The sequence below is a fragment of the Protomyctophum parallelum genome (genome assembly GCF_964188405.1).
Source record: "Protomyctophum parallelum genome assembly, chromosome: 17".
In the NCBI taxonomy this organism is placed as follows: domain Eukaryota; kingdom Metazoa; phylum Chordata; class Actinopteri; order Myctophiformes; family Myctophidae; genus Protomyctophum; species Protomyctophum parallelum.
The window spans coordinates 25,002,783-25,019,162 of NC_139719.1; the positions used below are offsets into that span (position 1 = coordinate 25,002,783).

The following is a 16,380-nucleotide window of genomic DNA, read 5'->3' on the forward strand; positions in this document are numbered from 1 at the left end:
ACGTAATTGTCCCTGGAACTGGAAGACATGCCAAACTGTACATTTAAAATTAAAAGGAATTGTACACACTGCGTGTCAAGGGTGTTTAGCCACCGCGTTATACTTTAAGGAAATTTAAGGCAGTTCCTTTTATACTTGGAAACGGTACTTAAAGGTCCACTTCACCACTTTTCAACCTATCTTCATATAATAGGTCCTCACTAATAATCATGATGGCACGATTTCTTTCTACTCAGTCTGTGTCTCATAGGAGGGTTGTGGGCAGTTTAGAAACCGTCTTCCAGTGACATCATCATTAGGCAGATTCTTTTTTAAACAAGATTTTTTTACAATGTTTTTTAGATTTTCATTATCGTGAGAACGATGGCTTCCATTTTCGCATTGCAACTTTCCAGGACTAGAAAGCCTGCAGTTTCTATTAGCTTCTAATCCCCATCGATGATGTCACTGGAAGACGGTTTCTGAACTGCCCACAGCCCTCCTATGAGACACAGACCAAGTAGAAAAGAATTGCGCAATTTTTTCATGATTATTAGTGAGGACCTAGTATATGAAGTATAGGTTGAAAAGTGGTGAAGTGGTCCTTTAAAACGAGTATTTCTTTAGATGAGTTATTTTTTGCACGAGCAATTTCCCAGTACGATAAAGACTACTGCAGACGAGAGGGGCATGACGTGATTCAGGTTATGAACTGGAATGTTGACATAATACCTTTCTCCTGTCCACCCTCGACCCTCTGCTTTCCTCCCGCTGTGTGTCAGGGCCAACCTGAGTGACTCGTACTTCACCAACCGACAGGACCGCTACGTGCTGCTGGAGAACTGTGGCGAAGTGGCTGACTTCTTCTCGGAGCTGGTGGACGCCGTGGGAGACGTGTCCCTGCAGCTGCAGCCCGACGACTCGGTCAGCATGCTGGACGGCATGGTGCACCCGTACAAAGGTATAGACACTCTGTCAGCATGCTGGACGGCATGGTGCACCCGTACAAAGGTATAGACACTCTGTCAGCATGCTGGACGGCATGGTGCACCCGTACAAAGGTATAGACACTCTGTCAGCATGCTGGACGGCATGGTGCACCCGTACAAAGGTATAGACACTCGGTCAGCATGCTGGACGGCATGGTGCACCCGTACAAAGGTATAGACACTGTCAGCATGCTGGACGGCATGGTGCACCCGTACAAAGGTATAGACACTCGGTCAGCATGCTGGACGGCATGGTGCACCCGTACAAAGGTATAGACACTCGGTCAGCATGCTGGACGGCATGGTGCACCCGTACAAAGGTATAGACACTCATGGTGCACCCGTACAAAGGTATAGACACTCATGGTGCACCCGTACAAAGGTATAGACACTCATGGTGCACCCGTACAAAGGTATAGACACTCGGTCAGCGCGCCGCATAGAATGCAGTTCTCAGACGGCACGCCTGATTTTACTAATTTGGATTCCATAGAAGGCAGCTTGTCTTCTCTTGCGCAGCAAAAAAATAGGCAATCTACAAGTAGATACTTGTAGATTGCGGTAGAGCTACTATTTGGAAATATACGGTACCTAAATAGCAGGTACTTAAAGCTGCTATAAGCAATAATAACTCAAAGCTTTAATGACCTTTTTGGTATTCAGACAGCCAGCAATGGGTAAAACACCCCCCAAATTTTGTCTCTGTGACTAGGAGCCACAATCTGCATTAAAATAAAATCCTCAAACTTTGTCATTAGTCATTAGCCTGTCTACTTCCTGATTGGTTAGTCATTTCGACCAGGTTTATTTCTACCAATGACAAAGAACATCTTTGAATGCAGATTGTGGCCCCTAGATGTGTCACAGAGACTACATTGTTTGGGAGCGTTTTACTCATTGCTGGCTGTCTGAATACCAAAAAAAACAGTTATTAAAATGTTGACATATTATTGCTTATAGCAGCTTTAAATGGAATTGTGTATAGAGTGTCGCAGTCCTGCCCCCTTTCAGAACGACGAGTGGCCCAGGAAGTAATTCCCCATTCATTTTCCCCATAGACTTTTCAAAAAGTATTCATTTAAAGACGTTTACACCGTGGACAAAGCCACTCGGTATAGCCAAAGGTATAGACACTCGGTCAGCGCGCCGCATAGAATGCAGTTCTCAGACGGCACGCCTGATTTTACTAATTTGGATTCCATAGAAGGCAGCTTGTCTTCTCTTGCGCAGCAAAAAAATAGGCAATCTACAAGTAGATACTTGTAGATTGCGGTAGAGCTACTATTTGGAAATATACGGTACCTAAATAGCAGGTACTTAAAGCTGCTATAAGCAATAATAACTCAAAGCTTTAATGACCTTTTTGGTATTCAGACAGCCAGCAATGGGTAAAACACCCCCCAAATTTTGTCTCTGTGACTAGGAGCCACAATCTGCATTAAAATAAAATCCTCAAACTTTGTCATTAGTCATTAGCCTGTCTACTTCCTGATTGGTTAGTCATTTCGACCAGGTTTATTTCTACCAATGACAAAGAACATCTTTGAATGCAGATTGTGGCCCCTAGATGTGTCACAGAGACTACATTGTTTGGGAGCGTTTTACTCATTGCTGGCTGTCTGAATACCAAAAAAAACAGTTATTAAAATGTTGACATATTATTGCTTATAGCAGCTTTAAATGGAATTGTGTATAGAGTGTCGCAGTCCTGCCCCCTTTCAGAACGACGAGTGGCCCAGGAAGTAATTCCCCATTCATTTTCCCCATAGACTTTTCAAAAAGTATTCATTTAAAGACGTTTACACCGTGGACAAAGCCACTCGGTTTGTGACAAATGTTTTGGGCAGATCAAATAATTACTAAGATGAAAAACAAAACAAAGTGTTGTACCCTGCCTTTTTTTCCTTCTTTCTAATTATTTGATCTGCCCAAAACATATGGTTATGATTTGTCACAAGCCGAGTTGGCTTTGTCCACGGTGTAAACGTCTTTGAAAAGCCTATGGGGAAAATGAATGGGGAATTATTTCGTCGTTCTGAAAGGGGGCGGGACTGTGACACTCTATAACGATGTCTAATAGAGTATAAACTCTCGACTTGCAGTACCAATAGGGCGTTGGAGAATATGGAACCGTAGCTGTCACAGTTTAAAATGTATTTTGACAGTTCATGGTCCGTTAGACTCTCGTCAGTCCCGTGGAACTGACAGATAGGTCATGCAGTCAGATGTTGCTAATGGAGTGTGAAAGCACCAAAGTGTGTGTGTGTGTGTGTGTGTGTGAGAGAGAAGCTAAATGTTGGAGCAACTTGGAGTCACATTTGTGGTTCACTAACGGTGTACTGAATGTGAAATTGTCATAGTTTTGTAAGTGCAACACAGTGCGTGTGTGTTGGAGCCTGCCTGATGTATCAGTTTTGTAGATATATCAGCCATTATTTGACTTTTTCAACGACATCTCTGCAGATTCTTTGCATAGGGCCTAAGTGGTTCAGTTAAATATCTGTTTATGTGTGTGTGTTGGGGGGGGGGGGGGGGGGGGTTGTTAATATAGTATCACACAAAGTTTAACCACTATATCCATATTTTACACGTTGTATAATCGAGCTTGTACATCTGCTATTTTTGAAGAAAGTCAGGAAAAAGTTTATCTGGGTCCCTGGTTAGGGCATTAAGCAACTAGTCGACTAGTAAATCCACTAGTCGACCTTGCTGGTACTAGTTGACTAGTTGATAAAAAAAAAGGGAAAAAAAGTTCATATTTTTATAGGATCAGGTAGATTATAGTTATAGTCACCAATGTACACAGTTTTTAAATGTACAAATATTTATTTCCCAAAAAAAAGAAGATTTTCTTTACATAATAGGTGGTTAAACAACTAGTCGACTAGTAAACTAGGCAACTAGTCAACTAGTAAAAATGACTAGAAGTGAATGTGTGTGTGTGTGTGTGTGTGTGTGTGTGTGTGTGTGTGTGTGTGTGTGTGTGTGTGTGTGTGTGTGTGTGTCTCTCTCTAACTGGATCACAGACTGCCGGGATGTTGGACAGCGGGTTGAATGACCTCATGTCTGCAGTTGAAACGGACACCAGAAATAGAGTAGTGATGTCACAATGTTTCTGGAAGACGGTTTGGACTGGGAAGTGGGTGGCAGGCAGGCAGACACACACACGCACGCACGCACGCGCACACACACACACACACACAGACTGACTGCGAGACGTGCACACAGACACACAGTGTAATGATTTACACACACGCACACGCGCAGTGAATTTGATAATGAATGGTGGTAAGAAAGGTGATGGTGAAGACTGGGCTTACAGTAAAATATAGGCTGACTCTGCATTTCCACTGCTTCCCAAATCCTCCTCTGTGACTCACAGCTGGAAGTGGCTGCAGGCGCCTCTATGGCACGCACGCACACTCTACATACAGAACTAAAAGAGCAACTCCATAAGAAAAAAATATTTAAAAGATCATATAAAGCTATGATAATTGACAAATATATAAAATCACTTTAATATATACAGTATGCATAGGCACTATTAGGCAGTACATATTACAAAATTATATAAATAAAAATAATATATAAATAATATAAATTATTTAAAGTAACCACTTCAAACCTAAATATACAAACACATATGCAGTAAAAGTAAACAATAATACACACTATATTTGAAGCAACCACTTCAAATATAAAAGCACGCTTACAAAAAAAATTAATAAAGAAATAAAAAGCTAAATCTATGTGGGCATAACTAGTATGGCAAATAAGCTAAATATGTATTTTCTGTTCATCATTAGTATATAAGAAGCACAGCACTATAGAGAATCAGTTTTTTTGCTACTGTTCCTGTTTATTTATTTTTTCTGTTCCTTTTTGTCTCCACCAGGCCCAAGGCATGGGGGGAGAGTATGTTTTGCACTCCGTCCGTCCGTCCGTGTGTGTGTGTGTGTGTGTGTGTGTCCGTGAGCAGCTAATCTGTCCGTGAGCAGCTAATCTCGGCCACCGTTAACCCAGTCGATGCCAAATTTTGCACACACACTCCCTGGATGCCAACGATGAACCTCTGCCCCAAACTTTCCAGAACGGCCTGTCATAGCGCCACCAGGAGGCCGCTTTGTGCAAAACAAGTTTTTGCACAGTACACCTACAGATTTTGTCCAAACATCACGCAAATTGGTACACAGTCTCTCTAGAGCCATTCAACGAAACCGGTCTTTCAGATTTCTCAGACTCCATCCTGATTGGTTAAGATTGGCTTCCAAAGTTCACAGGAGTGCTCAGTTTCAAACAAAATGCTGCAAATCATGAACACATCGCGTGATTTCCGTGAAATTGGGCACCCACATTCCCACTAGGCCGAGGACGAAATGCCACATGAACAATTTCAACTCAGCCTCAAGGTGGCGCTATAACTGGCCGAAAAGTGTTTTTACCTCTAACTGCACGGATCTGTGGATAACTTTGTATGCCAACTCCCTAGAGGCCAAGGAAAAACCTTTGCCTGGAATCTTTCACATCTGCTCTTTATAGCGCCACCAGGAGGCCGACATATGTAAAACACATTTTCTATTATTACTCCTTCAGATTTTATCCAAATTTCACGCAAATCGGTACACATGATCTCCATAGTCATGTGATCAAGACAGGTTTGTTTGATTTCTCATATTCCATCCTGATTGGCCACGATTGGCTCCTACAGTTTTCAGGAGTAGCCCGCTTTGTACAAATCGCCACAACTCCTCAACGCAGCGTCCGATTGCGATGAAACTGTGCACGCATATTCCCACTAGGCTGAGGAAGAAATGCCACTTGACAGTTTTCAACAGCCTGATGGTGGCGCTACAACAAGCCAAGTCGTTTATTTGTGTTGCCCTGCTACCCAACCACCAGATGAAGGCAAGCTGCAATGTCCTACATTCCTATCCTCCTGGTGGAGACCTGTGCCCAGAAGGGCACTTTTTCTAGTTTTCCCTTTTATTATTTGAATCATTAATAAGGTGGGCATAATAAGCTTCGGCTTCAGCCCAAACCTTTTCAGTCAAACTGTAATTCTGTAAACCCTCATTCTGAAATGTACTGTACTGTAAATGACTGAGATAAATAAACTAACTAACTAAACTAACTAACTCTCAGAACACCTCACTCAGAGTCAGACTCCAGAGAACCCATACAGTGTGTGTGTGTGTGTGTGTGTGTGTGTGTGTGTGTGTGTGTGTGTGTGTGTGTGTGTGTGTGTGTGTGTGTGTGTGTGTGTGTGTGTGTGTGTGTGTGTGTGTGTGTGTGTGTGTGTGTGTCCAAATGTCCCCACAAATATATAAGTACAGTATAATTTGAGGAATACACATTGTGAGGACAATGTTCCTGGTCCTCACAAGAGAAAATGTTGCTTTTATGGTAAAACAGATTTTTTTTACAATTCGGATTAGGCGTTTAGAGGTCAGGGTTGGAGTTATGACTGAATTATTAATAGTTTGGCAGATCGCACCGGTGTGACGCACCAAAAATAGCCTATATGCTAACTTGCTGACTTGCCTATCCTTCTGAAACTAAGTATCGCTCAGGTTTTACCGTTTAAAAATCGCATGAAATGTTGATGCCGCCACGAGTAATATCACTCACTCACTGTGTGTACTTTAAAGTGCCACACTCACTGATCTTGGTGTGTGTGTGAGTGCGTGTGTGTGAGTGCGTGGCTGCGTGTGTGTGTGTGTGTGTGTGTGTGTGTGTGTGTGTGTGTGTGTGTGTGTGTGTGCGATGCACGTTCATATCTCTAGTACTGTATGTTTCTGAAGTTACCCAAACCCATGAGCTGGCAGAATTTTGGTCCAGTTTACTAAGCTGGAAGCGATGGCATACAGTACTTGAATTTTTCATCCTGTTCTGTGATATGTTGACATTAGGTTTATGCGTTTCCTTCGTCTCTCGCCTCTCCAGGCAACCGGGAGGATTTCTCGTCGTCGGCCAACAAGCGGATCATGGAGGTGGTCAACGCGGCTCGGACGCGCCAACAGATCCTGAACGTGGCGGAGGAGGACTCGGACGACGAAGGCGGGGCAGGGGAGCGGGGCGACGGGGGAGAGGACACCTGGGTGTTCCCGCTGGTACAGATGAAGCCTCTGGGGATCATGGTGGACGAGCAGATCACACAGGTGAGCGTGGCTCCCCGATATGACCTAAAGCCTCACACAGAACTCTAACTATGATGATCATTATGTGAGCACACTGATGTACGATATGTTCCCTAAACATAGAGAGACAGAGATCTCAGAGTGTTGAAAGAGCTAGAAGGATGGATAATATGACTCATTATTACCTGAGGTAATGTCAGTTTAGCCTACCAGCTAGCGTCGGCTTCATAATAGTATCCTCATCTTCGTTACTAACAAAAACTACCCGAGGGTGAGTGACGGACTGCATCCCAGATGCAGGGGTGTAATGTGATTTTATTTGTATTTCTTTTCCTGGTGGAACGCTATTTTAAAAACAAAAGTTTGCTTTGAACTAGTACTTTTCTCTTCTTCGACGGTGGCGGAGATATTGTTGTTGTTGTGTGCAGAATGCAGATTATACAGCTGAAGTACTGTAGCCAAAATGTATGCGAGGAAGCATTTGCACAACCTGTTATGCAAAGTGGTTGTTTGGGTGCTCTGTTCATGAATTGCGGGGAACGCGTTCTAGCGTGCAGCCCATCACGCTGTGATCGTAGATGGGCTGTAAATCTCATTTACAGCCCATTTACAGCGTGTGGTTCAAAATATGCACAAATTGGATCAAGAATGTGTTGTCTGGGATTTTAGAACTATGAAGCACAGAAAATTAACGTTAAAAACCTTTAAGTCATAAAACAATCTCATTAAATTAATAAAATTAGATTATTCTTATTTCTTTCAATCATTTCTCATTTTAGAAATACATTTTTGGTCAACTGTTATTGAGATAATTTGGCCTCTCAAAATATACAAACAAAAGTTTAGGAATGGACTGTATTTCTTCTATGTGGGTAGAGGAGACAGTTCTGGCCTGTGATGAGGCGTACATTAATTTTCCAGATTTATTGCCAGCACTGTCTGTCACTCAAATATTTAGTCTCAGCTTGTAATCACATCAACTCAACAGTACAGTAGGCCTACATGATATCGTCTCTGTCTGGTGGAAACCTCATATGTCCAAAACGTTTTCTTTTCTTCAACTTTTCAGTAAAAACGGCAAAGGTACAGTATCTACGTACGTTTAAGCTTGAAATGTGTTTAAACCTTGCAGATCTGCTATTTGTTATACTTTGTGTGATGTATAGAAAGCTTTTCATGTCCCCGGTATTGCGCAATCTCTGTGTAAAAGTCGCCACAGACATGCAAGGTGAACACTATACCAGCTTGTAATAAACGTTTAGAAAGCCACACCTATCAGGTGCGTTAATTACACCAAGAAGAAATGTACGCTCCTCTGACACTAATGTGACTGTGAAAAGATATTTATATTCTGTGCAAATTCTAGTTCTTTCATTTGAGGTTTGAACCAAAATGAAAACGGAAGCTTACAGATGCATGTTGCATGTAACATGTTTTTTTCTGTGGTTAATTTGTGGGTATGAGCCTGGGAAATAAATGTCCTTGAATTCTTTACATGTTTTAGCCATTCAAATATCTTATGTATTTCCTACGGGTAATTATCACTTAAACCCTTCATATACTTATTGATCGTACTGGTCACCCAGGGATCTATCCGTGGCCCACTCCTTTTTTCCCCACTACACGATTGATTGATTGATTGATTGATTGAATACTTTATTAGGCAGAAATGTAAACCATACAGAATACAGTCAAACACTTAGTCTAAAAGGATATCACCGAAAAAAGGTCCTCCCGGTCTTGTTTCCATTCAGATCCTGGAAATCCCCAACTTGTTTGATGTGGTAGAATGATAAGTTTGTAGGTTGGTGATTATGGCACTTAGAATAATGTCTTATTGTAATTTCCATCTGTAGATTGATCTTTGTGACAGGTGGATCTTTTTACTTGCAGGTTGGAGACTGTGGCAGGTAGAATCATTTCCCATCGTCTTTGAATTTGTAGGTTGTTGACTTACGGGCAGAATGATGTCTTATTGTAACTTTCATTTGTAGCTTGATCTTTGTTAGTTGTGACAGGTTGATTGATGTCCCATAGTGTTTTTCAGAGGCTGAGCCAAGTTCCTGGATGTGTTGACAGTAGGTGACCCCGTGCTAGACACGGCATGTATATACTTGTACTTACTTACACAATGATCTATGGATGTGGAACAGGTTGAGCGTACTTTAAAAATGATCCATTAGTCAACATGTCAGTATGTCAGTATGCTGACCGCAGCGTGCTCTTCGTATTTGGAAGAACAGCTTTTATGTCTCTAAAGCCCAAACCACACCAATGATTTGCATTGGTGCGGTTGACCTTAAAACTGTTTTGTTGCAAGGAGTTGCGACTAGTTGCATTGGTGCGATTTGGGGCGGGAGTGAAAGAAGAGGCTTCAGTACCAAAGCTTCATTGAGTGCTTTCTCCTATGTCGTCGGTCTATTTGGTGTCCCTGTTCTCTGTAATACATCTGTAGGCCAGTGGTCCCTAACCTTTTCTTGAAAATCTCGAAAGCATTTGTGGCCCACCCATCTGAATGGCTAAATGACTGCTGTCACATGCTGTTGTTTAACTTGTGTAACACATCACACCTCCGAATCCACAAGCACAGTAGCATGACACACACACACACACACACACACACACACACACACACACACACACACACACACACACACACACACAGAAGGCTTTACTGTGGCCCTGGTTCTGCATAGAAAGGCACCCCAATTGCACAATTACAATCTCTTTGTAAAAGTCACCACGGACATGCAAGGTGAACAAGACACCAGCCACTCTGTTGTGGTTGCTTGTCATAAACGTTTAATGGCGGTTTTGGCACTTACTCAAGGCAATGCCAATTCGAGAATTATGCCAAGAAGAAACGAATGCTCGCTAACACGAATGAGATTGTGGAAAAGACAAAAGGCGAGCCGAGCGCTGCTGAGAATTCACAGGGTGATGCCTCCTGTCCAGGTGGTGATGAGGTGCTCACGAAGTTGAAACGGAATAATAATGAAGAGAGGTGCCATTGAGACAGGCTTCAAGCACACTCTGAGCAAGGATACATTTAAAAAGCCTTTAATATGTTGACGGGACTATTAATCACATTAAAAACATTAAAATACTCGACAGCACCCTGTCTTCTTCAGGGCGTGGCTAGAGGATTCATTTATATCCATTTATACAGTATGTTGGCCACCGAGTGGCGCGCTACGAGCTTGTAGGTCTGCTATTTTTGAAAAATCAAAGAACGACTGACATAGAAAAATAGCTTTTTCAGAAAACTGTCATTTTCAAACGGACATTTTTAGAATCTGATCTCAGGTCAGAATGGGATAATAAGTGCCCCCTGTTTTACGTTTTCCACAGCGTTTGCTGACCGACGCGGGACCGGACACCACAGTGTTCCTCACGTCGGGTTACTTCAACCTGACGAGGGCCTACATGGGCCTGGTGCTCGGCGCCGGGGCCGACTACCGCATCCTCACCGCCTCGCCGGAGGTCAACGGCTTCTTCGGCGCCAAGGGCGTGGCCGGGGCCATCCCCGCGGCATACGTCCACATCGCCCGGCAGTTCTACAGCAAGGTGTGCCAACTGGGACAGCAGGAGCGCGTGCATCTGCACGAGTATCACCGGCCACAGTGGACCTTCCATGCCAAGGGTGGGTTCTGGGTAGGAAATGGTGACCACACGCGCACATGTTTGTATCTTTTGTACTTTTTGCCACTTTTAATGGTGAGACTAAAACTAAAAGCCAAAGAATACGCTATTTTTTTTGTGCATGACAAAATCAACTATGCTATACTATAAATCATGTTTAAAGGAGTAGGTCACTTTGAGTATCCGCCAGTCATCAAATGCGACAAACACAGGTAAGTAAGTACATTTCGGGAGTTTTCGTTTTATTTTATTTTTTGCAAGCTGCTGACTTTCATTCCACTATGTTTTTAAATAGAAATAAAATAAATTGCCTCCTACATTTCTAGGAAGCCACTCTTGGGGACCCCCCCCCAAAAAAACCCAACAACAAACAAACAAACAATTAAGCCCTATTTCAAATATATTGAAAAGGTTAAGTGCTGATACTTTTCCTTTTTTTTTCTGTTGAAAGTTGAAAAAAGTACTTTTATCCGTCACTGCTTGCGAGCATTAGTGTGTGTAGCGTGAGAGAGGCTGGCTTGTACAGTCATCCTGCCATAGCCTCGGGGCAAGGATGCAAGCACACATGCACTCTCTCATAGTTTGGTTTTGGACAGACTCCGGGGGTTTCGGCATGTGCTTCCTTTTTAGCTGTGGTTTTTGGCCGACTTAAAAATCCCTACTGGAAAATGTGGCTAAAGAAGAAGAAGAAAAAAATGTTTTAAGCATTACCCCCCCCCCTCCCCCTCTTCTTCCAGGTCTGTGGTATTACCTGCAGGGTCAGGAGAGGCCTTGCCTGACTCTGATTGGCTCCCCTAATTTCGGTTACCGCTCCGTTCACCGCGACCTGGAGGCGCAGATCGCCATAGTGACGAAGAACCAGGAACTGCAGGCCCAGTTGCAGGAGGTACTGCTTTTACAGCCAGAAGTGATGACTCAGTTCTCCTGATGTTGATGCATTCACACAGTCAGACACACAGTCACATACACAGGCACTCACACACACACGTACACACAGTCAGACACACAGTCACATACACAGGCACTCACACACACGTACACACAGTCATATACAGTACACAGGCACTCACACACACGTACCCACAGCAGCACGCATGCTTATTACTTTATGACTTGTTTGAATGTGTTAATTTGTCCTGACATCAAAATTAAAAAAACGTTCGCTCTGAAAGAATATATACCTATTCAAAGATTTGTGCCGCATTTTTACGATTTTTCAAAAATAGCAGACCTACAAGCTTGTAGTGCACCACTCGGTGGCGCGCTATGAGCTTGTAGATCTGCTATTTTTCAATAGCTAAAGTATAACAAAATGCTTGAAACACCAAAAGGGGTTCCCGCCCAAAATGGGTTAACCCTTAGCCTCAACCCTCTCTGCTACATGCCCAACCTCAACCATAAATCTTAAAGGTATTTATTCCTTCACCCCCAAACGGTTTTAAAGAAGAAATACCATTTATATTAATACTGTATTATCATTAAAATCGTAGTGTTTTTTTTTGCCAACTAGTTGGAGGCCCACTTGCAATATCCTCACGGTCCGCCAGTGGGCCCCGAACCACAAGTTGAGAATCGCTGCTTTAATCCTTGAATGGCGTCATTTCTGTCATTCCGTGATTTGTCTTCCCCACAAAGCTGGTAAACAATGTAAACACATGCCAGCAACAGAAGATGGTCTACATGAGAGCCACATGGTCCCCACAAAGATGGAAAACAATGTAAATGCATTGTGTTTTTGTGTTTGACTCTTTTGTCCTATGCGTCTGGAGTAGAATGTTATATATATGAGGTCCGCTTGGTCCCCACAAAACAGAAAAACAATGTTCAGCAGGGGTCTGCCAAGGACGCCTTAGCTGAGAGAGAGAGATGAAGCAGAGGATTCATGTTCAATGTGTGCTTTCAGACATTCAATGACTTAAACGCTCAAAACTTCGCGAACTTGACCTTTGGCTCTGTACTTGGTCTGCTCTTTTTTCCCCCTCTTCGCTGAAAATAACCGATCTACTAGCCTCGATACCCAGGCTTTTATTTCCGTTCGCATTCGTCTCAAAAAGAAAACCAATCTCTACAAGCTCACACGATTTACGGCTAATGTTGCCCCCAAAATAGGGATGCAAGGGTTCAAGTGATTAAAGGACAACTTTAGTTTTTTTCAACCAAGGTTCATGTTTTAGGTTGTTATTAGAGCAAGGAAAAGATGAGTGTTAATTATTTCGTTTTAGGGATTTTAGCTGTTTTTACAGGGGGGCGGGGGCATTCGAGCATGGGGCTAAATATGTATTCTTTTACAAAATGTTATGTTCTGCCTATGCCATAGAAAGCATAGGTGGACCCCAGGCTAACTGGGGGGTAGCCACACTGTGTGTCATAGGCTCAATATGTCAGTTTGACACATTCAGTAGATCCCGTGATCTTTTGTGGCCAGATGTAATTTCTTGGGGTCTAGTAGGACTATAGTAAATAATATATAAAACTTTGTAAAAAAAGACATATTTAGCCCCATGCTCGCCTCGAATGCCCCCGCCCCCCTGTCAAAAAAACCCCACTCATCTTTTCCTTTCTCTAATAACAACCTAAACATGAACCTTGGTTGAAAAAAAACTAAAGTTGTCTTTTAAAGGGCCATATGCACTTACTGCATGAATGACACATGAAACACTTCCCTGGGGTTTTTATGTGTAATGTGTGTTTTTTAGATATTTTAGTCATGGCGTCATGTTCATGACCAAATTTTGTCATGAAAATGTGGTCTCACTTCACACACTACAAGTCACACCTCCACACAGTCTCCCCCCTCTCCACAAGGAGGAGCAATGCACCAAAGCATTATGGTCATTGTAGGAATTCAGCAATCCAGTCAAACCCTAGTCAAACACACACTCAAACACACATTACCGGTATATTATCAAATTGTGCTACTGTTATGTACTACAAATCCTATTAAGATTGAGTGACTGCAGGTTCTTCCAGCGGTGAAATGTCCCTTTAATGTAAAATCACACAAAGGTTTGGTGGCCCACTTTCAGAATCTCTGAGGACTCCCGAGGAGTCCTGGACCCCCTGTCGAAGACCCCTGACGCAAACTAAACACACTGTCCTTCACTCTGTCCTGTCAGGAACAGGAGATGTTGTACATGAGATCCACAGAGGTGTCCAGCTCCACGTTCGAGCGTGCCGACCGCCACGTCAAGCTGTGGGTTAAACTGGTGACGCCCCTCATCAAGAACTTCTTCTGAGATCCTCCCAGCAGGTACACACACAGCCCCAACACGCACAAGCACACGTACACCGAGTAACTGGGGCAGAGCGCCCGTGGTTCGAGAGGTCGTCTGCTAAAGCAGAACTTCTGGTCACCGGGTTCACCTCTGGGCCCCGCTCTGTGTGTCAAAGTGTCCCTGAGCAAAAGACCCTTAATCCATTTACATCTGGAAAGCAAACTGTGTCCTTTTAGATCTTACCTAAAATGTATAGCAATTGGTTTTTCAGAAACCTGTTCGATTTAGAAGGTATTTTGTTGCTGTCCGGCTGAAACCTCTTATCTCCATGTTTATTTAATTTTTTTGCAAATTAGTGCCCTGTTTGCTCATACTACAGAGTCGTACAAAAGTACGCGTTTTGAGCTTGTAGATCTGCTACTTTTGCTATTACTGAATTTGAATCCTGAAAAGTCACAGTTGTGGACACAACGAGGATTCCACAACGATTTGAGAACTACTGTCTTAATGACTTAAGCAGATTGTCGCTGGGGTGGTGGTGAGTGTCCTTGATGTTCCGCTCGACCTTGACTACACACAGCGCTTCTCGTACATTCCCTTGGAGGGAGCAGAACTCACCTCTGACGATGCACTGGGCCGTCCGCTCCGCCATCTGGAAGGCTTTGTGGTGGAGGGCGGCGGTGCAGTTACCGTACCAGATGGCGGATGCAGCTTGTCAGGGTGACCTCCGTTTCAGCTGGTGCCATTTGTTGACATTCATTTCATTCACATTTGCATTTGTTGGCGGATACTTAGTACTAAAAGTGAGACTGCGAGACCGTTTTAACCACTTATGGTATTAAACCCTGTTGATGTAGTAAACCTGAGTTAGCTATACACTTTACACTTTATATACAAATATCTACAAGTGAGATATTTTTGGCTATTGTTCCCCCCCAGAATATGGATGTTGGGGTTCAAGTTTAGTAAATGGAATCGCTTCTTCCGGTTCCTCGAATCACAGAGCACAGAAACGCAACCAATAAACGTTGATGGACAATATATTTAGATTTCATTTGGATATTGTTGTTGTTGCCAGACTTGCCACTACAAAAGCACTGTCTACACAACCCAAGGTTTGACCAAAGTTCAACATCACTTTAAGTACATGTTTTTACATATCCACTAAAAACTACTGGTGACTGTGTGATGAGTTGGTTGTCAGAACTCATTGACTCCCACACACAGCCACTTGGGTTTTCCTTCACAATGCTGTACCTAAACACAAACAGAAAGGCAGACCTCGTGTCAAGCAGCCTGTGGTTTCTTAGAAATGTCTACAGTCATTGTGGTGTGTCCCGGTTCCATTGCTGGAAGAAGTACTCTGTGGTATTTTTACTTTTACTATAAAAACATCAATGTCCAAAATCATGTTACAAGTAAAAAGGCCTATATTTTAAATTGTCCTTGAGTGTAAAAAATGTAAAAAGAACCATCGCTCATCCGCTGAAAAAACTTAAGAGGTGCTGGGCCACAAAGGGAACATGAGAAAAATAAAGGGAAGTGTGCGGAGCTTCCCTTTATTTTTAAATTGCACTTGAGTAAAAGTACTTAAGTGGTGCGCTACGAGCTTGTAGGTCTGCTATTTTTGAAAAATCGAAGAGCGACTGACATAGAAGACATTTTTAGAATCTGATCTCAGGTCAGAATGAAAACTGTCAGGATGTAGAAGACATTTTTAGAATCTGATCTCAGGTCAGAATGGGTTAAGTAAATGTCCAGCACGGTCCTGTTCCTGCACTTCCCAGAAGCTTGGGCTGATTCACTTCCATCATGGACTGAGTCATTCTGGTTAAAGATCTACCGATGCCATTTCTTCCTGCCTGATACCAATTCCGATAACCGTAAATTGCGTATTCTTAACAGTACCTACGGTATCTGTGTAATTAAAAGAAGTAGTCTCAAAGTGGGGACAATTAAGGGACTCTCGGGGGTTCCCTGAGCAGGTCCCAAATGGACCCTTACAGGTCTGTAACTCTAACAAATGGTTATGGAGTTCCTTGAAATGTCAAAGTTTTAGTACCACCGATATAGTAATAAACCCATTTTGACCTGAGAACAGATTCTAAAAATGTCTTCTACATCCTGACAGTTTTCTGAAAAAGCTATGTTTCTATGTCAGCCGTTCTTCGATTTTTCTAAAATAGCAGATCTACAAGCTCATAGCACGCCACAGAGTGGCGCGCTATGAGCTTGTAGGTCTGTTATTTTCAATAGCTAAAGCATGACATAATGCTTACACCAAAAGGGGTTCCCGCCCAGAATGGGTTAATTTTCAATGTGCAGCTACCAGTTAGTAAAATAATAATCAAAATAGTACAGTCCCTGCACATTGCTGCGTTTTTCTGCTGGTTTTCAGAAAAAACGTGTCCAGTCTGC

At 42.9% G+C, this 16,380-nt stretch overlaps 1 protein-coding gene across 2 annotated transcripts in view; it reads left to right on the plus strand.

Annotated features, from left to right (window-relative positions):
* pgs1 (phosphatidylglycerophosphate synthase 1) overlaps nt 1-16,380 on the plus strand; it is a 39,179-nt gene that overhangs the window by 12,673 nt on the left and 10,126 nt on the right. For both annotated transcript variants that reach the window (XM_083787251.1, XM_083787252.1), the window contains exons 6-10: nt 762-940; nt 6,912-7,126; nt 10,457-10,748; nt 11,485-11,633; nt 13,864-13,997. In XM_083787251.1, coding sequence (XP_083643377.1) covers nt 762-940; nt 6,912-7,126; nt 10,457-10,748; nt 11,485-11,633; nt 13,864-13,983 — 955 coding nt within the window. In that variant the 3' untranslated portion in view covers nt 13,984-13,997. The remainder of the gene's footprint in view (nt 1-761; nt 941-6,911; nt 7,127-10,456; nt 10,749-11,484; nt 11,634-13,863; nt 13,998-16,380) is intronic.